Source organism: Hypanus sabinus, chromosome 26 (assembly GCF_030144855.1).
Source record: "Hypanus sabinus isolate sHypSab1 chromosome 26, sHypSab1.hap1, whole genome shotgun sequence".
NCBI classification, from domain to species: Eukaryota; Metazoa; Chordata; class Chondrichthyes; order Myliobatiformes; family Dasyatidae; genus Hypanus; species Hypanus sabinus.
In genome coordinates this window covers 45,309,095-45,335,072 of record NC_082731.1, presented here as the reverse complement: position 1 = coordinate 45,335,072, position 25,978 = coordinate 45,309,095, and the positions used below count along the sequence as shown (strand labels likewise).

Here is a 25,978-nt window from a genome sequence, read left to right as displayed (position 1 = left end):
AAGAAGGCAATGGCAAACCACTTCTGTAGAAAAATTTGCCAGAAACAATCATGGTCACAGAAAGACCACGGTCGCCCATGTCATACAGCATGGCGCATAATGATGATGTCACATAACAAACGAACCCACTTTGACTCCTAACTCTATGTAATTGATCCCAAGCTTCTCCATCGCTTTCTGTTCACGTATTGTCATAGTATGCACACCCAGGGTATAAATGGGTGGCATTAGTAGCGCAGTGGTTAGCACAACGCTTTAGAGTACAGGCAACCCAGGTTCAATTCCCGACGCTGCCTTTAAGGAGTTTGTACGTTCTCCCCGTGTCTGCGCGCGTTTCCTCCGGGTGCTCCGGTTTCCTCCCACAGTCCAAAGACAAACCGGTTGTTAAGTTAGTTGGTCATTACAAATTGTCCTGTGGTTAGGCTAGGGTTAAATCAGGCCATTGCTGGGCAGCATGGCTTGAAGGGCCAGATAAGTAAACAGAATAGACATCTACAACACATTACAGGCCCTTCAGCCCACAATGTTGTGCTGACCATGTAACCTGCTCTAGAAACTGCCTAGAATTACTCTACCACATAGCCCTCTATTTTTCTAAGCTCCATGTACCTATCCAGGAGTCTCTTAAAAGATCCTATCGTATCCACTTCTACCACTGTCGCAAGCAGTGGATTCCACACACCCACCACTCTCTGTGTGAGAAACTTATCCCCCTTGTACCTACTCCAAAGCACCTTAAAACTATGCCCCCTCGTGTTAGCCATTTCAGCTATGGGAAAAAGCCTCTGACTATCCACATGATCGATGCCTCTTATTACTATAAATAAATGAAGCAATAAATAAATAAATGAATACAGTGAATATTAGCTTATTACACAACACCAACGTACCTTACAAACTAGGCAAACAGAAGCTAAGAAACTTAACATAAATTCCACAAATTCCGCCAAGCCTGGCTGCGAAAGGAGGAGGGTCGGGCACAGGCCTGTCAACCCCACCCCACGAAAACCCAGAGCTACAGAAACTCCAAAGGCCCCAGCCTTGGAGAGGAAAGATCTTTAGATCTTGTGGACAACTAGAAAGACTGGCTCGGAGACAGAATACTCTGGCAAGTTGCTGTTGGCAGCCTGTGTGCCAGGGGTGATGGAGCTTCAGTATATACCACAAAAATAAACAATAGTCATTCCTTTCAAATATCACACTGCCCTTAGGAGTTTGTGAAGATTCATATGACATCTAAAACTTCGACAGATGTGTAGTGGAGAGTATATTGACTGGTTGCATCACACCCTGATGTAGAAACACCAATGCCCTTGAATGGAAAGTCCTACAAAAAGTACTGGATACGGCCCAGCCCACCACTGAGTACATCGACACAGAGAGCTGTCACAGGAAAGCAGCATCCATCGTCAGGGAGCCCCACCAATGAGGACATGCTCTCTTCTCGTTGGTGTCATCAGGAAGGGACAGGAGCCTCAGGACCCACACCACCAGGTTCAGGAATAGTTATTACCCCTCAACCATCAGGGTCTTGAACCAAAGGGGAGAACTACACTCACTCCATCATTGAGATGTTCCCACTACCAATGGACTCACTTTCAAGAACTCTTTAAACAAACAAATTTCACGACATATGCCTCTGGTTCTGATTCTTCATTTCACGTTCTCAATATTTATTGCTTATTTATTTATTATTATTATGTCTCTCTTTTTCTAGTTCCTCAGTTTGTTGTCTTCTGCGATCTGGTTGGACAGTCTCACTGACTCTGTTATGGTCACGGTTCTATAAATTTATTGAGTATGACCTCCGGATTGTGTATGGTGACATATTTTTACTTTGATAATAAATTTTCTTTGAACTTTGAATCAAAATTACCCAGCCAGGAAATGATATAAAAACAGCTTTCGTACAGGAAGCGATATTCATACAAGGCAAGCATACCAAATTTAACTGCCCCGCCTGGCATCCAGAGGATGTCAAACTTAATTACAGAAACTAAAAGCCAAAAAGAAGGACATGCTCAAAGACTGGCCTTGTAAAGTCTTTCTTCACGGTCTTTAACCATTCTCTCTTCGGAAATGTCATTCCTGTTGTGGATCAGCAATAAACGCTGGGCCGGTTAACCATGAGCGGAGGGTGAGCTGGGTAGTCCTCTCGTGGCAATGGTCAGCCGGGTGGAGGTCAGTCAGAATTTAGTTCCATGGGCTCTTCTGGGCCGATCAACCGATATGTTGGATCCTTTTACGTAAACATAGAATCTCCTTGTTTCATTAACCGAGCACAACGTTGCTGTTGGCAAAGAACTTGACGTCATCTCTGCCACCTCAACTGCTGGAAGAGCAGCACCAAGTTCAAGTCCTAGTATGCTGAGATCTGGTTTGGGAGCTTTGCCTTGCCCAGGATGAATCCAACTTCACTATATCCAGCAGCGTCTGTGACCTTCAGGCTTGCAAGAGCAGCAACTGCTTTAGTTGGCACATCACAGAAGAGGCAGACCTCTTGCATTTGGGCTGTAGATAGTGGAATTGTTGTGTAGGTTCTTGGAATCTTCAAATTTTTAAGATCCTGAAGGGAAGAACATTATTGTTGCCATTGTTGTGTTTCTCTTTAGGGAGTGGGACATCCCTTCCACAAGTGACCAAGGACAACATGAAGCATCCCTGGATATTGACTGGAACAGGAAAACTCAGGAGGGTCAGATAGGTTGTCGATAGTGGATAGCACGCTATGATGCGGAAAGGGTCTTTCGGTATCAGCGACCTGGAAAGTAAAGGTCTCAGTATCGAGGTCCCATCATCATTGACACCTTTGTTCTGCCCAAGATCAAGATTCTGTCGACCTTTGGCCACATCTTCAGATGGGAGACATTGCACGAGCTCAGCACCATTGGATGCGCCAATGTGTCTTGTGCTGCTTTCAGCGCGCTGACTGCTTCTTCTGCCTTAGAAAATTATTTAAGACCATCATCAATATAGAAATGTCTTTCTATTCCAATGACCTCAACAGACCTCAACCCAGTTGATCATTCCACAAGAGGGCTTTCTTTGTACCTCTGTGCTTCAGTCCCAAATCCCTACTCTTGGAACGATGTTCCTATTGACCTAAACCTGGCTAAGCATTTCGGAAGAGGGCTTTCTATGCACCTACATGCTTCAGTCCCAAATACCTCACTCCCTTGATGGCTGTCTTAACGTCTGAGATTACCAACTACATGACTTCTCATATGATTCTCCAGAATCTCACTGTCCAGTTGGTGGTCATGAAAGCACAATAATCTGAGATAGTCCCGATGATCTACCCCACCAGGAAGCTGTGGAACATTTGCTTGATGTCTGCCGTCACTGCGACAGACTCAGTTCTGTAACGCGTGGGAACTTCAAATCAGACTGGTATTGAGGTCTGGGCCTCACCAAGGCACACTGTTCAGTGCTCAGACTTTGAACAGTGCACTAGAATCAAAGACAATTTGTATTTGTGTAGGTTTCTAGGGGTGGTGACACTGAAATTGGGCAAATTTTCTTTGTTGGGACCCGGTGGAGGTGCTAGCTCTGTATGATTGTTCCTGAAGAGTCTCTCCACGAATTCCAAGTAATAATCTTTCATTTCTGGTTTCCTTCTCGCTGGGTGACTGAGGAACACAAGTCGACTAAAGGCCTGCTCTCTGTTGTCTGGTACGAGATGTCATAGCCAGAAGAAAGGAAGGAGACCTACTGACTCATCTTTGTTAAACTCTTTGTCCACAACAGAAAGGAAGGCTGCATCTTCAATGGAAGATGCCAGCTCATAGTCTCCTTCCAAGTGACAGAAGACCATCTTGCCTAAATCTGGTTGAGTAGAAGTATGCCAGGGTATATGGTTTACCTGCCTACAATCTTCTCTTTCATACAGATTCTACTCTCACAGGGTCGGAAATGACTTGGGCGCCGTTCTCCAGGACGTTAGTCTTAAATGTGACGATTGTCGGCTGCTGAGCACCATCGAGGCAGATTTCACGGTCTATGACCCATCGCAGGTCCGGTTAAGGTGCATTGTGCTGTTCACACACCTTATGTTCACAACTGGTGCCTCCGCCAAGCATCAGGAAATTCTTAGAAGAAGAGTCAAGTGGGAGAATCTTGTCTGCTATGTCCTTAAGTTGTGAACGGCTGTTTGATGCTTGGGGAGTTGGGATTTCAGCTCTGTTATTGGAAGTATAGTCACACTTGCATGTTAACTTCACAGTCTTTCACTTGGTGTGCTGTTGAAGCATAGCATCTGAAATATATTGTGCGCTCCTTTAGAAAGAGTTTCCGTTCTGCCAACAGCTTTTCTCTGAATCCTCTTCATTTCCTTAAGGGGTGACTATGGGGGTTCATAATGGAGTCTTCTACTTCAGTCTTGTTGACTGTGATAGGGGTTCTGGTTTTCCATGTTTTTGTTGGAGACCTCTCTTTGAATGAGGTGCTGTCGGAAGTTGAGAGCCTAAAACTAGAGTCATTTCGCATTTCTGCGTGGCGGCTGATGAATTTCACAAGGAACAAAAATGGTGGATGGGGGGCATGATGCTCCGTCTTGTACTCGGACCCTTCAGTTATCCACCGTTCTTGCAACTTGTTTGGTACTTTCTCCTCTACAGGGTTCACTCCTCTTGCAACGTCCAAGAAACTCAGCCTTGGTAGGAAACTCTAGTTTCTTGTGGCTTGGAGTTCCGACAACAGATCTGCAAACTCCCGCAGTTTCTGCAGTCCTTCGTGGGAGATTATCGAGTCCACCGAAGATAAATTTGTCAATTGCCCCTGGAGAGCCATAGTGTCCATCCAGCCTCCGCCAGGGCATTTTCAAACCCATGGCTCTGCTCTGGGCTGCAGTGACTCCCCCACAAAGCCACTTACTCTTACTCATCCTTCCAGGCCATTGCGAAGGCTTGACTTCCGGGACAGGTATCTGGCAGACTAGTCGTCCTGCGGCGACTAGGTCTTGGTGAGCCAGACACCAAGCCAAATCCAATGCACCTGGGGCTCCTGTGGTTTGTGTCCTGGGATGGGTGGAAGTTCAGGCTGTCCATCTCTGTGAAGATATTAGTAGCAACTCTGGACTGAGGTCTTTGCGGTGACAAAGCTGCAGAAGAGGGTGCTGTGGGCCTTTGTGCTGTAGACCTTGACTAAGTGAAAGGCAGAGTGGTGTGGTCTTTTCCATAGACAAAGTGCCTTTGGTCATATTCTTTAGTGAGCTGCAGTGGCTGTTGTGACAGCAAAGTGTGACTGATTCTGGCTCTAGATCACCTGCAGCTTTGTACACCTTTGCCTCACGCCTTCACGCCTTCCCTGAGCACACTTGCATGCGTTCTCTCCATGACTGCAATGAATTTTCTAAATTTGCATCTCAGCTTCCCGTTTCGGATAAGCTGCGCTCGTTCTTGCAGTTTCAGCTCTGGTGCAGGCTTGTGCAACAGCTATGCCTATCGTGGATTCAATCGAGCGTCACGGAGGCATGATAGATGCACTACGTCCTGACCTCGTTCCCGAGTCTTGGCGGTCGACGTCGCTCGGTTCAGAAGCTGACGTTCCCTCTGCGGCGTTCAGACAAATCCGCAGTCCACGGGCGATGTATTTGAAGATGAATCATCTTTTCACACTCCTGCCCTCGCAGTGCATTCATACAAAGATAAACACCTTCTTGAAGAATCGCCCGAGACAGAAGCTTTCTTCAGGGCTTTTAACGAGGTCTTACTTGTGGAAAAATATTGTTTGTTTAAGGGCAAATAGAGAATGGAGATGGATTCTTTCCGTCACGGGCTTCCAGTTGAATCCATGCAGGAAATGATATAAAAAATAGCGTACATACAGGACACGACAAGCGTAGAAAATGGACGTGCTTCTAGAGGCCAGAGCAGGCATACAGAGTTATGAGGGGTATAGAAAGGGTAAACGTAAGCAGGCCTTTTCCAGAGATTGAGTGAGACTAAAACTAGAGGTCATGGGTTAAGGGTGAAAGGTGAAATGTTTAAGAGGAACCTGAGGGGGAACTTCTTCACTCAGAGAGTTGTGGGAGTGTGGAACAAACTGCCAGAGGGAGTGGTGGATGTGGGCTCGACTGCATCATTCAATAGGAGACTAGGACGCCTCCAGGGTGCCGGATTTTCGTGGCTCTGGAGGCGGGCGGACTCGGGATCAGTTCACCGCCTGGTGCGTCGTGGGAGACTGAAGATCGACAGCATCGAGCTGGCTGCTGGCCGTGTGCCCAGGGACCTGAGATCGTTGGACACAGCGCTCGGAAAAAACAACACAACCGACTTTTAACACCATAAATCAGCGAGTTGTTTGTTATGTCTCCCCTCTCACTGTGAAATGGAGACACCTCATTAGGTACGTGGTATGTCAAATTACCAGGTGAACGAGTAGTCTTTGTGGTACTGCCAGTCTGTGTCTTTATCGATGCTTTGCTGCATGCTTGAGTGTTCAGTGGGGGGTGCCGATACTTTTTTGCTGGTGGGGGAGGGGGGGGGTCATTGCTTTGCCGCTGTTGTGTATGGGAGGGGGGAGCCGGGGTTGGGGGGTACTTTGGAGTTCTAATGTTTAACTCTCATTCATTCTTTAGGGCACTCCTCTATTTTTGTAAATGTTTGTGAAGAAAAAGAATTTCAGGGTGTCTACTGTACACATTTCTTGGACCTTAAATGTACCTATTGAAACCTATGAGTGGCTATACCCACTCATGGGGTTGGCTTTGGGAGAAACTCGGAGGGAAAAACCTGGGGCCTCAGTCCCTCAGGCATCGAGTTCAATGCCCACTGGTGACTCCTGTGATGCTGCCAAACTGTATCGGTCTCTGCCGTTCCTTTGGGTTCATCAGCTGTGTGGAGAGGGGCAACAGCTTATTCTCCATATCATACTGCCCACCGTTCGTGTATCTAGACAGCCAGGACGCAATAACCACGATCAACCCTGACCGGCAAAGGCCTCTGACCTTGCATGACATAATAATAACTGTAAGTTATAGTAAGTATATGTATTTTTAAAAAGCTAAATTAAATAGATAGTGAAAAAAGAGAAAAACAGGTAGTGAGGTGATGTTCGGGGGTTCGATGTCCATTCAAAAATCGGATGGCAGAGGGGAAGAAGTTGTTTCTGAATCGTTGATAGTCTGCCTTCAGGCTCCAGTACCTCTTTCCTGATGGTAGTGATAAGAGGGCATGTCCTGAGTGATGGGGGTCCTTAATCTTTTGAGGCATTGCTCCTTGAAGATGTCCTGGATGCTGGACAGACTAGCGCCCATGATGGAACTGACTGAGTTCACGACTTTCTGCAGCTTACTTCAATCCAGCGCAGTGCCCCCTTCCCCCAAATTACCAGACGGTGATACAGTCAGTAGAATGCTCTCCTTGGCACGTCTGTAGAAACCTGCAAGTGTCTTTGGTGACGTACAAAATCTCCTCAAGCTCCTAATGAAGTTGCACCTTCTTCGTAACTGCATCGATACGTTGGGCTTAGGATGACGTGGCATCAGCAAACTTGCTGAGTGTCCACCAGCTGTCCCACATCCTCCACTCCAACAGCAAAGAGCTTTGGGACACCTCAGACACTGGGTTATCTCCGCAGCTGGGAGAAGCTGATCCTGGACAGACGAATTCGATGAGAATTACTGTATGTGATTGATGTGGAAGCTTCAGAGAGGGTGCAGAAGAGATTAACAGCCTGGATTAGAGAGCCTGTCTTGAGTTCAAAGTTCAAAGCTAATTTTTTATCAAAGTACGTGTACGTTGCCATATACTGTACAACCCTGAGATTCATTTTCTTGTGGGCATACTTTATAAATTCAATAACCCTAATCAAATCAATGAAAGACCATAGCAACAGAGTGTACCTTATGAGAGTAGGTTGAGTGAACTTGGCCTTTTCTCCTTGGAGCGATGGAGGAAGAGAGGTGACCTGATAGAGGTGTATAAGATGATGAGGGGCAATGATCATATTGATAGCCAGAGGCTTTCTCCCAGGGCTGAAACGGTTAAAACAAGGGGGCATGGTTTAAAGGTGCTTGGAAATAGGTACCAGGGGGATGTCAGGGGTAAGTTTTTCACACAGAGAGTGGTGGTGCTGGTGGCAGTGGTGGAAACGGATACAATAGGGTCTTTTAAGAGACTCTTCGATAGACACATGGAGCTCAGACAAATAGAGGGCTGTGCACTAGGGACACGCAAGGCATTCTCTAGAGCAGGTTACATGGTCAGCACAATGTTGTGGGCTGAAGGGCCTGCAATGTGCTGTAGGTTTCTGTGTTCTATGTTCTAACAGTGTGGACATCCAGTATGCAAAAGGACAACAAATTGCATAAATACAAAAAGAAAGAAAAAAAAGGAATAATAATAACAATAATATCAAAGAAAGGTGCAATGGAGCTAATTGAATACGAAACAGCGCAGCAGGATACAATACAACCGATCGATGAATATGAAACATGGGATATCAACAAGCAAAGAAAATAAATCATAGTGTGATAGAGGAAAAATTTTTGACAGAATTTACTTCAAGGCTTAAGAAAATCTACCAAACAGAACTCAACAGTTAAAATATAACAAAAGTAATAGACACTTTTGCTATTCCCAAATTAACATTTTCTTTTGGCATAATATTTTGGTCCGAAACTGGTCTGGAAAATTTACAAAGAAAAATAAGAACTGAAATGACAATTTTCATAAAACACTATGTACACTCAAATGTGCTTAGATTAACACTACTGAGGACAGAAGGGGGAAGAGGAATAACAGACATTAACAGCCAGATACAACTTCTAAGGATGCTTTCATCAAAGAAAATCGGAATCAGCACTCCATGCAAGCACTTGCAATTCTGGTAAGAAGTACACACCACTAAACGTAAATGAAAGCCACAATCCAGAAAAATGAAGACATTATCACTACTGAAGAAAAAGTTAACCAATGGAAGAGCATGTGCCTCCATGGAAGACAGCCCCACAACCTGAGCAGACTAGATGTCGACAAGGAAGAGTCGAACGCCTGGCTCAGAGCTGGAGACCGTTCTTCCCAGAAACAGAGGGGTTCCTGTAGCAATACAGGACCAGGAGGTTAACACAAAAACTTATTTAAAAAGCATAATATAATACCAATAAATTCAAGACAATAAATATAGAAAATGCCAAGAGAAACCAGAAACAATTACAGGATCCCGTAGCGATTTAACTCAATCTGATTACTTACACAGGCACAGTCAAGTGGCAAACGTCATTCAGCAAACCTTTACTTTAAAAGAGAAACTGCACCTTACTATAAACACAATCCTGATCCAGTTTTAGAGTCAGAGATTTCTTACCACAAATTATATTACGGCAGATCAGTTATTACAGATAGGACCTAGATATAATAATACAGGACAAACAAGCAAAGACTTACTATACTTAATAGAAATTGCCATTCCAAACACATAGCTCACAGAAATCAGTAAGTGAAGAACACCATAAATGTGCTGAATTAAAAGAGGAAATTGAAAGACTACGGAACATGAACAGGGTATACATTGTCCCAATAGCGATATCTACAACTGGTATCATACCAAAGTTACTACACAATAGCTTTAAGAAATTAGGGCTACACAGTAATATCTGTGTAAATCTCCAAAAAGCCACAATACTCAACACCACTAGAATAGTTCAAAAGTTCATTGAGAAATGAGTGTGCTGGCTATGCCCATACCTCAGGTTTTACCAGCTCGAGCTGCGAAAAAATTAATAAACAAGCAATAAATATTGAGAAGAGTCCTTGAAAGTGAGTCCTTTGGTTGTGGGAACAGTTCAGTGTTGGGACAAGTTGAGTGTAGTTATCCCCTTTGGTTAAGGACCCTGATAGTTGAGGGGTAGTAACTGTTCTTGAACCTGCTGGTGTGAGTCCTGAGGTTCCTGTACCTTTTTCCTGATGCAGCAGCTAGAAGAGAGCATGGCCTGGGTGGAGGGGTTCTTTGATGATGGACGTTGCTTTCCTGCAACAATGCTCTGTGCAGATTACCTCGAAGAGGACTTTACCCATGATGGACTAGGCCATGTCCACTACTTCCTATAGGATAGGTTGAGCGAGCTAGGTCTTTTCTCATTGGAGCAAAAGAGGATGAGAGGAGATTTGATGGAGGTGAACAAGACGACAAAAGCCATTGATTGAGTTGACAGCCAGAGTCAGTCGACACCCAGGGCAGAAATGGCTAATAGAAGGCACATAACTTTAACGTAATTGGGGAAAGTATGGTGAGTGGGATGTTGGAGTTACACGGAGAGTGGTGGGTGTAAGGAAAGCACTGCCGGGGTGGTAATAGAGGCTAATACATTTAGATAGGTCTATTGGTGACAGAAAACTTTATTTATTTGTTGAGATACAGTGCGAAACAGGCCCTTCCAGCAGTTTGAGTCATGATACCGAGCAACCCTCAAATTAACCCTAGCCTAATCACGGGACAATTTACAACGATCAATTAACATACCATACGAAACCTCTTCCATAGGAAACCAGAGCATCTGGAGGAAACCCACCCAGTCAGGGTCACCCCCACCCGGCGGGGGGGGGGGGGGGGGTGGAGAACGTACAAACTCCTTACAGACGGCGGTGGAAATTGAACCTGGGCTGCTAAAACTGTACAGCGTTGTGCTAACCACTACACTACTGTGCCCCCTCTCTTCCCCCCCCATCCCTAATGGAGGGCTATGTGTGAGGGATCTTCGAGTTGGCTATAAAGTCCGCACATCACGGGCTGATGGGCTTGTCCTGTACTGTAATGTTCTGCGTTCTATGTTCAATAATCATCTTACCTTAACTTCAGCCAGCTTTCCCTCCTTCTGCCAGTCCCATACAGAGAGTATGTGTTCATTTGAGTCATCCACTGCGCACAGGTGAGCTCCTCCATTCTTTTAAATGAATCAAATTCAGTTACATGAGGCTCAACAAATGTACCAGTAACACATAATTGCACCGGGTTTAACAACAAAGGCTCTGCTTCCTGAATACTTTTAGGTGTATCATATGGATTTGAGGCTGCTGATTGTGAAAATCACTTTGAAATTCTCCTATCACAAGTCATTTAAAAAAAACACATATGTTTGTTATTTCAATTCTTATTTTAAGTCAGAATAACTGATGCCAAGACTAAGGAGGGCATTCTTGTTAGTCAGAGAATCAAACAGGATATCAAAGACAGGCAATTTTTAAAATTTAATCATTCACAGGATGTGGGCAGTACCATTTATTGCCCATCCCTAGATGCCCTTGAGAAGGTGGTGATAAGCTGCCTTTTTGGGACCAGAGAAAATTTCATGGCAGGGACAAGGATGTTGTTGAAAACTTTCTTGGCAACTACAGAGCACCAAACTACTGGTTGACAACGTGCTTCAAGCATACAGAACCATGAAGTCCAACCTGTCACTAAAGATTCATTTCCTGCATTCCCACTCTCTGCAAACCCTGGCACTGCCAGTGACGAGCACGGTGAAAGGTTTCACCAGGACATTGCGGTCACGGAGAAACGGCATCAGGGCAACTGGAATCCATCAATACTGGCTGATTATTATTGGACGCTTAAGCGAGAAGCCTCAGACACTGAAAACAGTTGAAAATCATCAACAAAACAATTGAACTATTGTGAAGTGTCTGCACTGTTATGCAAGTAAATGCACAATGTTCAATAAAAGTTAATTTCTTGGTTCTCCAAATTCCTGTGTGATTCAAGTACTCTGAAATTCTATTTGTATTCCGCTTCAAGCAGTCTACACACATAAAAAAAGATTTCTGAGGAAGCAACACTTCCAAAAAAAATTGCCCAGTGTTGACTTCACCTTTGACATCTGATCTTTCATTCATCAACCACTTTAGTCCATCTCGCTGCTTTGACCATTTCAGTAGAGGCATCCCTGGGTGATGACCGGGCCCTGTATACACTACCTTCCTCATGTTGATTATGTTGCAAAGCATCACTCAGTATTGAAACCACACCTCCACACGATGGTAATGAATGACATCAAAAACATACAAGGTAGAGAAGAACAATTACTAGAGGTGGGTAGAGGGAGGAAACTAGTTCTGCAATTTGTAGGAAGAAATATACATACAGTACTGTGCAAAAACATGTGAGTGATGATAAACCTGATTCTGATCATGGACTGAGAGTGGGAAGGGGCAGGGAAAGGGGAATCATGGTTGGGAAAAGGGGAAGGGAGAGGGAGGGAGTGGGAAGCACCAGAGAGACATTCTGTAATGATCAACAAACCGATTGTTTGGAATCACTTGACCTTGCCTGGTGTCTCAGAGCTGGGGGTGTTTGAACCCGTACACCTCTGGCACTCCTTCTCTGCCACCAGCCCCACACCCCTCCTACAGTGCTCCACCCTCACCTTTCCCAACATCCTTTGCTCCTGCCAGATCTACAATCTCGCTCTCTGCTCCACGTTGTCAAGTACAGTACAATACAAATATGACAACTACAGTCCTGTGCAAAAGCCTTAAGGCAGTGTATGAAGGTTGTCTGTTATCTACACTGATTTTGTTCATTTACAGTCAATCAAAATAATGTGGCAGTGTACACTGGGTGAATCCTTCATCGATAACTATTAGGAACTAATACACAGTTTTATATTACTGTACAGGTTTTAGTAGTGTTCTAATTTGTTCAGTATTTCATTTAAATACATAAATTGTTACTCAGTTTGTCTCTTTATACTCTTTTAACTATTTCCATTGGCTAATTGGGGCTGCCGCTCTAATTGGAACAAAATGTCCTGGTCCCGAAGTGCCCCAGTTAACTGGAATCCACTGTATTTAAAAGTCATTCATGTCCAACGGGAAAAGAACAGCAGACTTCCTTCCTTAGAGTGTTGGTGAACAGGATATTTAAAACAATAATCTTGTAAATTCTAGCTTTCTAATTCCAGGTTAGTTAATTAATCAAGATTAAATTCCCCAGCATCCATGGAGGGATATGAACTCGCAAGAATATTAGGTTTACAAGATCATTAATATAACTATGGTGCTCTGTCACAGTATAACTACAGTCGAAACAGCACTACAGGGTAACTCCGCTACAATCAGTCACAGCTAAGTGACCGGTTTGGAATGAAATGAGATTAACCAGCTGAGTGATCGAATTACAGCCGTTCCCGGACTGATAGCCATAGGCCACAGTAGCCCCAGCTACATTATTGACCAGTGGTTTGTCTTCATTTTGAATGCACATCGTTAAGATTAGATAACCTCTGAAGAATGTTTCCCCGCTTACACACCTGCTGCTCTATTTTTGAGTTGAGTGTGTCTAGGCCAAAGGTTGCAAGAGATAAAAAAAAAGGGGTCTTGAAGGATTTTTCTTTGTGTGAGGGGGTATCTTCTCTTAGACTGGGTCATAACTAGTGCTCAGAACTGGAGAAAGAGTGAAAGTCAGAGACAGAGAGAAGCAGAGAGAAAGAGAGATAGAGAGACAGAGAGAGAAAGAGACAGAAAGCAGGCCCCTCAGCCCAGCTCATCCATTGCGAACAAGGTGACCCATTTTCTTACATTTGGCCCATTCTAAACCCCAGGGACTACACAGATGCAAACAGTGAAACCGATATTCTAATAAAATCCAAAATGAACTTACAGATTTGGAGAAGGATACGCAAGAAATGCCTCGATCAAAGAATCCTGATCCAATCACATGCAGTGTGTTAAGGCTTACAGAGTCCCAGACACGAACGTGAGGTGGAAGTTGCTGAGAAAAGGGAGAAAAGAAGCATTTTTTAAATCTGTTGATACTGTACATGGGGTAGAGTGTCCTCGATGTTCAAAGTTCAGACTAAGTTTTACTACCAGTCACCATTTATTTTTTTGCAGGCATACTCAGTAAATATATAGAATAATAAGCATAGCAGAATCAATGAAAATTGCCCAATTTGGGCATTCAACCAGATTGCAGAAGACAAAAAAAAACTGTACAAATACAAAAATAAAGAAGTAATAAATAAATAAACAAACAAACAAACAAGTAACCAATAATTATTGAGAGCATGAGATGAAGAGTCCTTGAAAGTGAGTCCATGGTTGTGGGAACAGTTCAGTGATGGGGTGAGTGAAGTTACCCCTTCTGGTTCAAGAGCCTGACGGGTGAGGGATAATAACTGTTCCTGAACATGGTGATGCAAGTCCCACGGCTTCTGTACCTTCTTCCTGATGGCAGCAGTGAGAAGAGAGCACGGCCTGGATGGTCCTGGATGACGGATGCTGTTTTCCTGCGACAACACTCCATGTAGATGTGCTCAAGCTCAGTGGTTGAGAGGGCTTTACCTGCCATATCCACTACTATTTATAGAATTTTCCATTTAAAGGCATTTGTGTTTCCAGACCAGGCTGTGATGCAGTCAGTTAATATACTCATCACTACAGGTCTATAGAAGTTTGTCAACATTGCAGATGTCACACCAAGTGTTCCCAAACTCCTGAGGAAATAGAGGTGCTGCTGCGTTTTGCTTATAATTGCACTTAAATGCTGGGCCCTGGACAGGTCCTCTGAAATAATTACAGTGAGGAATTTAAAGTTGCTGATTCTCTCCATCGCTGATCCCCTAATGAGGCATATGGAACCCATGGCCCATGGCCTCCTCTATTGACAAAATGAATCCAAACTCAGGTTGGAGGAACAACACCTTATATACCAACTGGATAGCTTCCAACCTCATGGCGTGAACATTGACTTCTCTAACTTCCGTTAATGCCTCTCCTCCCCTTCTTACCCCATCCCTGACATATTTAGTTGTTTGCCTGTTCTCCATCTCCCTCTGGTGCTCCCCCTTCTCCCCCCTTTCTTTCTCCCGAGGCCTCCCGTCCCATGATCCTTTCCCTTCTCTAGCTCCGTATCACTTTCGCCAATCACCTTTCCAGCTCATAGCTTCATCCCACCCCCTCCGGTCTTCTCCTATCATTTCGCATTTCCCCCTCCCCCCACTACTTTCAAATCTCTTAGTATCTTTCCTTTCGGTTAGTCCTGATGAAGGGTCTCAGCCCAAAACGTCGACAGCGCTTCTTCCTATAGATGCTGCCTAGCCTGTTGAGTTCCACCAGCATTTTGTGTGTGTTGTGAGGCATATGGACCTCTGGTTTCCTTCTCCTGAAGTCAATAATGGTCTTGCTGACATTGACTGAGAAGCTGTTGTTTTGTGCTCATTGTTTATGCCACAGACAGAGGTCTTTTCACTACGGACATCAGCTGCCAGCCTGCTTTGCCTGAATGCACATTGTTAAGATTAGATACTGGTGAAAAATGCTCCCCCTCACACTCCTTCCTACCTATGTTTGAGTGGAGTGTGTCTAGGCTGAAGGTTGCAAGAGATAAAAAGGGGTCTTGAAGGGTATTTCTTTGTGCGGGTGAGGGGGAGGTGGAATCTTCTCATAGGCTGGGTCACAGTGTTAGTGCTACCTTTCCCGAAGCCCAAATACACGTAAAAGATAACCACAAATCATTCAGCTATCAATGGCAGATAGTTGTCCACTATTTCCAATGCAGAGACCCTCTGGGCAGTACAATAAGAGGATGATCTTCAACCAGCCAGACTACATCAGCATCGGCTCTTCCCCCAGTTTCCAGGCATCAGCACAGTTGGAAGGAGCAGGACTATAAGAGGTTAACAGAGTCTGTAAATTAACAGCAACGTGGGGAATTTCTCTGTGAAGTAAGATAGGCATAGAGTGTAAGCACAGTCACACAGCTGGGAAACAGACCCTTCAGCCTATCTAGGCCATGCTAACCATCAGGAGCCCATTTAATTAGAGTCATAGAGCACTGCAGCACACGAGCAGGCCCTTTGGACCATCTAGTCCATGCAGAACTGTTATTCTGCCGACTCCCATCAACCCTGGCCCATCCATGAACCTATCTAAATTCCTCTTAAATGTTGCAATTAAACCTGCATCTCCCACTTGAGCTGGCAGCTCGTTCCACACTCGAACCAACCTCTGAGTGAAGGAGTTCCCCTTAAATATTTCACCCTTCACTCTTTTCATCTCACCCAAGCTCTAAAGTCCTAACCTATTCAACCTTTCCCTTTAACACAGGCCCTCAGGTCCCAGCAACATCCTTGGGAAGATTCTCTGTACACTTTCAATCTTATTGATATTTCCCCTCCAGGGTGGAGGGCAGGATTGAACTCAAACTGCTTGCAGAGTTTTTTGAGGAAGTTACAAGGGAAGTGGATGAAAGCAAGGCAGTGGATGTCGTCTACAAGGACTTCAGTATTTGACAAGGTCCCACATGGGAGGTTGGTCAAGAAAGTTCAGTTGCTTGGCATTCAAAATGAGGTAGTAAATTGGGTTGGACATTGGCTTTGCGGGAGAAGCCAGAGAGTGGTGGTAGAGGGCTGCCTCTCTGACTGGAGGCCTGTGACTGGTGGTGTGCCACAGGGATCGGTGCTGGGTCCATTGTAGTTTGTAGGCTGTACAATGATCTGGATGATGATTTGGTTTACCGTATTGGCAAATTTGCAGATGGGGGTGCAGTGGACAGTGGGGAAGACTATGAGAGCTTGCAGCAGGATCGGGACCAGCTGGGAAGATGGGTTGAAAAATGGCAGATAGAATTTGATGCAGACAAGTGTGAGGTGCTGCACTCCAGAGGGACCAACCAGGGTAGGTCTTACAAAGTGAACAGTAGGGCACTGAGGAGTGTGGTAGAACAAAGAGATCTGGGAATACAGGTACATAATCCATTGAAGGTGGCGTCACAGGTAGATAGGGTTGAAATGAGAGCTTTTGGCACATTGGTCTTCATAAATCAAAGTACTGAGTACAGGAGATGGGATGTTATGTTGTTGTATGAGACATTGGTGAGGCCTAATTTGGAGTATTGTGTGTAGTTTTGGTCACCTACCTACAGGAAAGGTGTAAATAAGGTTGAAAGAGTGCAGAGAAAATTTACAAGGATGTTGCCAGGTGTGGATCACCTGAGTTACAGGGAAAGGTCGAATAGGTTAGGACTTTATTCTGTGGAATGTAGAAGGTTGAGGAGAGATTTAATTGAGGCACACAAAATTATGAGCGGCGTAGATAGGGGAAATACAATCAGGCTTTTTCCACTGAGGTTGGGTGGGACTACAACTGGAGGTCATGGGTTAAGGGTGAAAGGTGAAAAGTTCAATGGAAACATGAGGGGAAATTTCTTCACTCAGAGATTGATGAGAATGTGGAATGAGCTGCCAGCACAAATGGTGCATGCAAGCTCGATTTCAATGTTTGGATAAGTACATGGATGGGAGGGTTTTGGCGGGCTATGGTCTGGGAACAGATCGATGGGAGGAGGCAGTTTAAATGGTTCAGCATGGACTAGATGAGCGAAGTGTGAGTCAGGAGCTTCGCCTGCAATACTACAGTGCTGCCTCTAGTCTAAATTAGAAGCTGGAGCTTGTATCAAGAGGATATACAGGAGTGGGAGTCAGTTATTCTTGTTTTGAGAATCACTGAGAAGGAGTAATTTGACCCACCTACAGTGGATGACTTTGAACCCACCAACCCTGCCACACAAAGTCTCAGTGTTTGCTCTTTCTACAAGAACCCCATAATCGAACGGACGACACATCTTTACCTTCAGGCGCTGAGCGGATGAAGATTAGAATGCAAACTCACCTCCTGCATTTGACTAATTAAGGCAGAATTTGAATGCACATCGTACCTTTCCATCTTTAGAGGTTCCTGTCACCTGCCCTGTTGCCATGGTGACTCTGTCCGGGTGAACAGCAAGGCTGAGAAACAGATCAGGTAGAGGTAGATGAGTCATCACGCTGGCTTTGTGCCCCACTTCTAAAATAACACCACGATCCTAATATCTGCTCGAAAGCCAATGCAGTTAAAGACCCACTTTGGCCTGCCCGAGATTTGCTGGTCCTTCAGTGTGAGATGTCTGCAGTGAATGGGAGGAGGACATTGGAACCAGCTAAGAGGGGCTCAAATTATCTTGGTGGCGGGCCCTCACGGTTTTCATTTGACAGGTTATCTTCCTCTTAGCTGGTGCTGTTAAAAGCCAAGAGGCACAACAGGGGTGGCTTTGAAAAGCCGGATCGAGGAATACCTTCTGCATGCACAGAGGCAAACGTAATTCCTCGGTCCGTCTTTACAAGGGTCCCAACATCTTCTGAAGTTCCTCACCTTGCAGAGGCCCCCATGCCTCAAGACTTTGGTCCAGGCAGCAGGCAGGTGAAGTGGGAATAGGATCAGAATTCAGTGTCGTTATGTCTAGAGGCTGAAGTGGTGGGGAGTGTGGGAATAGCAGAGACCTGCAGGGCGTGAGGAAGGAGCAAGACCCACTGTACAAGGACCTGGTCTGTGAACCATTTGCAGCTTTTTATAACTCTGGAGTTCAAAGTAAAATTTATTATCAAGGCACGTATATGTCATCATATACCACCCTGAGATACATCTTCCTGTAGGCATACTCAGCAAATTTACAGAATAGTGTCTATAACAGGATCAATGAAAGATCAACCAGAGTGCAGAAGACAAACTGTGCAAATGCAAATATAAATAAATAGCAATAAATAACGAGAACATGCGATAAAGAGTCCTTAAAGTGAGATCATTGGATGTGGGTAACATTTCGCTGATGGGGCGAGTGAAGTTATCTGCTTTTGTTCAAGAGCCCAATGGTTGAGGGGTAGAAACTGTTCCTGAACCTGGTGGTGTGAGTCCTGAGGCTCCTGATGGCAGCAGCAAGGGGAGATCATGGCCTGGGTGGTGGGGATCTCTGATGATGGACGCTGCTTCCCTCCGAAATAGTAATGTCCAAGAGGTTAAATTCTGGGGCCTGTGGAATAGTATTAAGACAAAGAATGCAGGTAGCTAATTTTTATTTTACAGGACTGATTTTTTCTTTCCATTTTTTTTTCCAGAAAAATGCCTGTCACTCACTGATCGATCTCCCATTCTTAGTGTGAATCATTTTGTTGATAGTCAGAACGTCCTGCCCAACTGCCACTATGAATTATTTCCAATGGAACCCTCTCAAAGTCCAATCCTGTGTCCCCATGGCGATGGGTGGAAATGGCCAAGGGCAGCCAAGAGGGCTCTGGTGAAGCTGTATATGCCAATGGATTACAGAAACTTTGATGAATTCCAACTTTACCATCGATTTTGGACAATGGCTTATTCTCTACTGGGAGCTGCGGGCCCAAGACAATCAAAAAAGTTTCCAGTGCATGAGACTTGGGTGAAAGATTACAGCTAAATGTCTACAGTTTTTGTTTACAAGGACGTTGCCAGGACCTGATGGTCTGAGTTATGGGGAAAGGTTGGAGCATAGGAGAATGAAGTATGCACAATGAGTAAATAGGGTAACTTAGGGTATGCACATAGGGTAAATACAAGCAAGCTTTTTCCACTGGTGTCGGGTGAGATGAGAACTAGAGGTCATAGGTTAAGGGTTAAAGGGGAGCCTGACGGGGAACTTCTTCACTCAGAGGGTGCTGAGAGTGTGGAACAGCTGCCAGTGGAGTTGGTGGATGTAGGTTCGATTACAACTTTCAAGAGAAGTTTGGATCAGTACATGGATGGGAGGGGTATTGAGGGCTATGGTGCAGGTTAGGGCTGATGGGTTTGTCATAGACTAGATGGGCTGAAGGGCTTGCTTGCTTCTGTAGTGCTCTATGACTCTAACAGGAATCAGGAGGTAGTGGAGGGTATTAGATTGGGAATACAGTCCTGACACTATCGCCGGTGGGTTCCCGCTCTCAAAGCTTGCCGAGCGGCCTAGCATTTTTAATATCTCCAGGAGCGGCCTGGAAGACGTGTGCCTTCAGGGTGCGGCCTTGTGCATGACCGATTCCTCACCGCTGTCGCCAACTGAAGTGTCGCGGGCTGATGGCTCTGCACTCGAGCAATCTCTCTCTCTCTCTCGATGGTGAGAGAGAACTTGCTGCTGATTCTCGAGTTGGGGAACTCAAAATAAGAGCAACACTGCAGAATGTAACACCAAAACAACGAGCTGTTGGTCTCTCTCACGGTGGCAGGAGTGATAGCACCATAGAACCATAGAACATTACAGCACAGAAACAGGTCTTTTGGCCCTTCTTGGCTGTGCCTGGCCCATATATCTCCCTCTCCCTCGTTATTGAGAGAGAGCGAGAGAGAGAGCCTGGGGGATGTTGAACTGCTGGGTAAACAGTGGTTTGTGATGGACTAGATCACGGCCTCTTTGGGGCCTTTGCTATGATTTACAGAGCGAGTGGTAAGCGGGGGTGATACTTTTGCTGACGTGGGGGGGGAGAGGGGAAGAGGGTAGGACTGATGCTTTGCTGTGCTTGTTTGTAGGAGGGGTGACGAGATGGCTTTGGGCTTCTAACTTTTTCCTGTCGTTCATTCCTTGGAGATTTTTTTTCCTGTTTTGAGGACGTCAGCGGACATTCTCTGATATTAATTGGAAACATTGGTTGATACCTTGTCGCAAATGAGGAGGGGGTGCTCCTATACAAAGCCCTCAAATCGAGAGGACTCCACCTGTACAGCTGATCGGTGCGATACAAGACCCCAGTTCCAGAGAACGAGAGGCCACTCACCATTTCACGTCATCGTTGTGTCCGAGGTAGTGGCGCTGTAGCTGTTCCTCCACGTTGTACAACACCACGACCGATGCGATGAAATACACAATCTCGCCTGTCGGCAGGAGATAGAGGTTGGAGCGACAATCACGCCCGCGATAACCATAGCTGGGGAAGAGTCGTTAAGGTCACTGCAGAACGACACCTGATTAGAGACTCAGCATGGTCCAATGGGCCGATGCCACCCAGTTACACCCATGTGACCAATTGACCGCCTAGCCCGTACATCTGTGTAACATGGGAGAAAACCAGAGCCCTGGGAGGAAACCCACACGGTCACGGGGAGAATTACAGACAGTGGTGGAATTGAACCCGGACCGCTGGCACTGTAACAGCGTTAAGCTAACCGCTACACTACTAATCCACCTCAGTTTCTGTGTGAGTGAGAAGCAGTCCGTGGGTGGTCAGCCTCACAAAATCCTGACATCTTCCAAATGTTCTCAGCCTGAAACGTCCGCTGGTTAGGCCCCTCCACAGATGCTGCCTGGCTTGCTGAGCTACTCCAGCACTTCATATCGCTCAGGGTTTTCAGAATCTCCAGAACCTCATGTTTAAAACACAAAATAGTTTCAGTCCATTAAAAGAACTACTAATGAAGAATTGTTTGTTTCCCTGATATTTGTTGACTCGAACCGATCAAACCTGCACGTGAGGCCACAGAGAGCAAATGATGGCGAAACCAAAGACATGCAATTGGGGCCTGGTACTCAGGATGTCCGAGCAAACTTCCTGCCTCATAACATAGCGATTAGTGTAATGGCGTTTTAGTGCCAGTGACCCGAGTTCAATTCCCGCCACTGTCTGTACGTTCTCCTCATGACCAGATTGGGTTTCCTCTGCGTGCTCTGGTTTCAAAGTTCAAAGTAAATTTATTATTATCAAAGTACATTTATGTCTCTCTAAGAGGACTACAACCTTGTTGAGGTTTGGAGGCTTGTGTGTCTCAGTGACCCAGAGACAGAGTGTCTCACTGGCTGCAGTCGAGGCTTTGGCCAAAGGACAAGAGGCCAAACTGAGAGTGGTCCACAGACCCTCCAGTGTCTCAGCTCAGGGTTAGCAACCCTAAACTGTCAAAAAATTGTTACGAAAACAGCAATGAAGAATCCTTCTATATTTGTGTGTGGCATTATGGAGATGGGTGCCCTTTAATGCTGCCCTAACCGCCAGCAGGTAATAAGTAATTGTATATATATAGGTCACCATATACAACCCAGGCATACTCAAATCCGTAAGAGTAATAACCATGCTAGAATCAGTGAAAGAACCCACCAACTTTGGAGTTAAACCAGTGTGTAAAAGACAACAAACTGTGCAAATACAAAATGGAAGAAATAATAATAATAATAATAAAGCAAGAAATATTAAGAGCGTGAGATGAAGAGTTCTTGAAAGTGAGTCCATAGGTAATAGGAACGTTTCAATGATGGAGGGAATGAAGTTATCATAAACACAAGAAAATCTGCAGGTGCTGGAAATCCGAGCCACACACACACAAAATGCTGGAGGAACTCAGCAGGTCAGGCAGCATCTATGGAGGGGAATAGACAGTCAATGTTTTGGGCCGAGACCCGTCATCAGGACTGGAAGAGAAGATGACAAGTTGGAGCAAGAAGGTGGGGGGGGGGGAGGGGAGGGAGGAATACAAAGTGGTAAGCTATAGGTGAAACCGAGAGAGTGGGAGGGGTGAAAGAGATAAAGGGCTGGAGGAGGGGGAATATGGTAGAAGAGGGATCAGAGGAAAGGGTGAGCAGCTTCAGATTCTTGGGTGTCGTTGTCCCTGGAGATCTACCCTGGGCCCAACGTATTGATGCAATTACGGAAAAGGCCTATTTCAGTGCGAGTTTCAGGGGGTCTGGTATGTTACCAAAGACTCTAGCAAGTTTTTACAGGTGCACCGTGGAGAACATCCAGACCAGCTGCATCACCACCTGATGCTGGGTCAACGGTGCAGAGAATTGTAAACTCAGCCAGCTCCATCATGGGCACGAGCCTCCCCAGCATCGAGGGCACCTTCAAAAGACGATGCCCCAGGAAGGCAGAATCCATCATCACCTAGAACATGGCCTCTTCTTATTACTACCATCAGGGAGGAGGGACACACTCAGTGTGTTAGGAACTATTAATTCCTCTCCTCCACCAGATTTCCGAATGGTGCATGAACTATTACACTGCTCTGCAGACTTAAAGCCTCAAAGCAGATGGACTTCAACCCAGGTAAGTGTGAGGTGGTTCATTTGGTAGGTCAAATATGATGGCAGAATATAGTATTAATGGTAAGACTCTTAGCAATGCGGAGGATCAGAGGGATCTTGGGGTCCGAGTCCACAGGACGCTCAAAGCTGCTGCACAGGTTGACTCTGTCATTAAGAAGGCATATGGTACATTGGCTTTCATCAACCGTGAGATTGAGTTTCAGAGCCAAGAGGTAATGTTACAGCTCTATAGGACCCTGGTCAGACCCCACTTGGAGTACTGTGCTCAGTTCTGGTCGCCTCACTACAGGAAGGATGTGGAAACCATAGAAAGGGTGTAGAGGAGATTTACAAGGATGTTCCCTGTATTGGGGAGCATGCCTTATGAGAATAGGTTGAGTGAACTCAGCCTTTTCTCCTTGGAGAGACGGAGATTGAGAGGTGACCTGATAGAGGAGTATAAGATGATGAGGGGCATTGATCGTGTGGATAGTCAGAGGCTTTTTCCCAGGGCTGAAATGGCTAACATGAGAGGGCACAGTTTTAAGGTGCTTGGAAGTAGGTACAGAGGAGATGTCAGGGTTAAGTTTTTTAAGCAGAGAGTGGTGAGTGCGTGGAATGGGCTGCCGGTGGCAGTGGTGCAGGCGGATACAATAGAGTCTTTTAAGAGACACCTGGATAGGTACATGGTGCTTAGAAAAATAGAGGGCTATGGGTAACACTATGTAATTTCTAAGATAAGGACATGTTCAGCACAGCATAGTGGACTGAAGGGCCTGTATTGTGCTGTAGGTTTTCTACGTTCTATGTTCTAATAAATTTCACACGATTCGTCAGTGATTCTAAACCTGACCCTGATTCATACTGGAGGATACACCCACTCCATCTTCAGCTTGTGGGCTGGTAATTCAGTTGTGGCCTGGAGCCTGTAAGATCCCGTCAAAGCCTGGGGCATGTGCAGCGTGACAGGGCGTCCACGCAGGAACATCTTCACGTAGCCCTCTTCTGAAAGGCACAAAGAAATAAACAGAAGTGAGAGAGACGCACACACAGAATTCAGCCCTGACAATAAACACCCCGATACTACAGCGCAAGGACAGACCCTTCAGCCCACAGTGTTGTACCAAGCCAGCTAAAAAATAAAAAAACTAAATTTCCTACCTACTCCATGTCCATCTTCCTCACATCCACGTGCCTCTCCAAACGTCTCTTAAAAGCCTCGAATATATGTGCCTCTACCACCATACCAGGCATCCACCACTCTCTGGGTAAAAAAACTTACCCCTCACTCCCCCTTTGAATCTACCCCCTCTCACCTTCAATGCATGCCCTCTGGTATTTCAACCCAGGGAAACAGATTCTCCCTGTCCACTCTGTCTAAGCCTCTTATAGTCATGTAAACCTCTATCCGATCTCCCCTCAGCCTCTGCCTCTCCAGAGAAAACAACCCAAGTTTGTCCGGCCTCTCATGATAGCACGTGCCCTCTAAACCTGACAGCATCCTTGTAAACCTCTTCTGCACCCTCTCCAAAGCCTCAACATCCTTCTTATAGAGGGACAACCAGAACCTTGTGCAATACTCTATGTGTGGCCTAACCAGAGTTTTATAAGGGCCTATTCTGGCCTATTATTCACTTGTCATTTTGGTCACAATTGTGAAACTTTTAATGCTGTGAAAATCACCTTATAATTCAGAAAACATTCACTGTTGTGAACCTTTTAATGAAGTCACTGATGGAACTATTTGAAAGCAAGAATAAACGAATTCTAAGCATGTATGCCTCTGAAAGTCCAACGCTACATCCTCGTCATGAGGTGGGAACGGGTCACAAGGCTGTGGTGAAGCTGTAGAGCTCAATCTCCTCCATTCTGAATGCCATAGACTGCAGAAGTGTTGAAGAAATTCCATCGTCCATCAACTTCAGGTCACCGATGGCGTCTGCTCCGCTTTGGAGCTAAGGACCCACTGAAGCAGGTACAAGCACCAGTGACGTAGAAACCGTTCACAGTGACGCAGAGATCACAGCTAATCCGATCGCAGCCTCAGACCAGAATCAACTTTATTCACCAGAAACACTCACATGTGTTAGGGATTTGCTGTGGTGTGACACACCAACATTCAACAATTAGATAATGAGTAAAGCGAGAGGTTGAAGTACAGATATGGAATAAATGTGCATAAATACATAAATAACAGGTGGTAAGCAGCATTATAAAAGAGGTAAAAGGCCTCTCTGGCCTTTGACCTCTTCTCACTTGCCTATCATCTCCCCCGGGTCTTCCCCTCGTTCCCTTTCTCCTCTGGTCCACTCTCCGCTCCTATCAGATTCTTTCCTCTCCAGCCCTTTTATCTTTCCCACCCACCTGGCTTCACCCATCACCTTCCAGCTATCCTCCTTCCCTTCCTTCCACCTTATTCTATCTCCTCCTCCCTTTCGTTTCCCATCCTGATAAAGGGTCTCAGCCCGAATCGTCAACTGTTTATTCATTTCCATAGACGCTGCCTGACTCCCTGAGTTCCTGCAGCACTTTGTGTGTGTTGCTCTGTATTTCCAGCACCTGTAGACCCTCTTGTGTTTGAAAAGTGGTTTGGAGTATTTTTACAGTGCAGTGCAGTAACTGGGTTAATAGAGGGGGTAAGGGTGGCTGCCTAAAATGGTTGATCAGATTAACGGCCCGGGGAAGAAACTTTTAAGACGGTGTGAATTTTTTGTTTTAACAGCCCTCTAGTGCTTTCCAAAAGGGGGATTTTGGACAAGGCAGTTTGCTGGTTGGGTGGTGTCCACAATGATTTTTCCTGCCGACTCCCATACAAGAAGCCCTGTAGCGAAGACAGACTGCAGCCAATGACATTGTCAGCTGACTTGGCAGTTCGCTGAAGTTTTTTTAGTATATTATAAGAGGATGCTGCATCAAACCAGACAGTAAAGGCTGACATGAAGGTGCTCTCTATGGTGGCAGAGTGTGTCCTGGGGAAGATGGAATTTTACCAACTTCTGCAAGAAGTCCATCTCCTGCCGAGCCGCTTTGTTAATGAAGGCAATATATGATTCTCCCACATGAGGAGGCTAAGTCAGAGCCACAGTGATAAGCTTCCTGACAGGTGCTGTCCATTTCTGCTTTTAAACATTTGAGTCAACTGTGCCTCAAGTTCACAGTATAAGGAGGGAAGCAACGTGCACAGTGTTGTGCAGAACGGTACATAATGGGGTACTCA

The 25,978-nt window shown here is 45.5% G+C and overlaps 1 protein-coding gene across 3 annotated transcripts in view; it reads right to left on the bottom strand.

Moving 5' to 3' along the window:
• Nucleotides 1–25,978, bottom strand: part of eml2 (EMAP like 2) — a 154,682-nt gene that overhangs the window by 36,077 nt on the left and 92,627 nt on the right. For all 3 annotated transcript variants that reach the window (XM_059950995.1, XM_059950996.1, XM_059950998.1), the window contains 5 exons: nt 23,637–23,766; nt 20,528–20,677; nt 17,653–17,722; nt 13,597–13,707; nt 10,787–10,882 (listed from right to left, as the gene is read on the bottom strand). In XM_059950995.1, the coding sequence (XP_059806978.1) occupies nt 10,787–10,882; nt 13,597–13,707; nt 17,653–17,722; nt 20,528–20,677; nt 23,637–23,766 (557 nt within the window). The remainder of the gene's footprint in view (nt 1–10,786; nt 10,883–13,596; nt 13,708–17,652; nt 17,723–20,527; nt 20,678–23,636; nt 23,767–25,978) is intronic.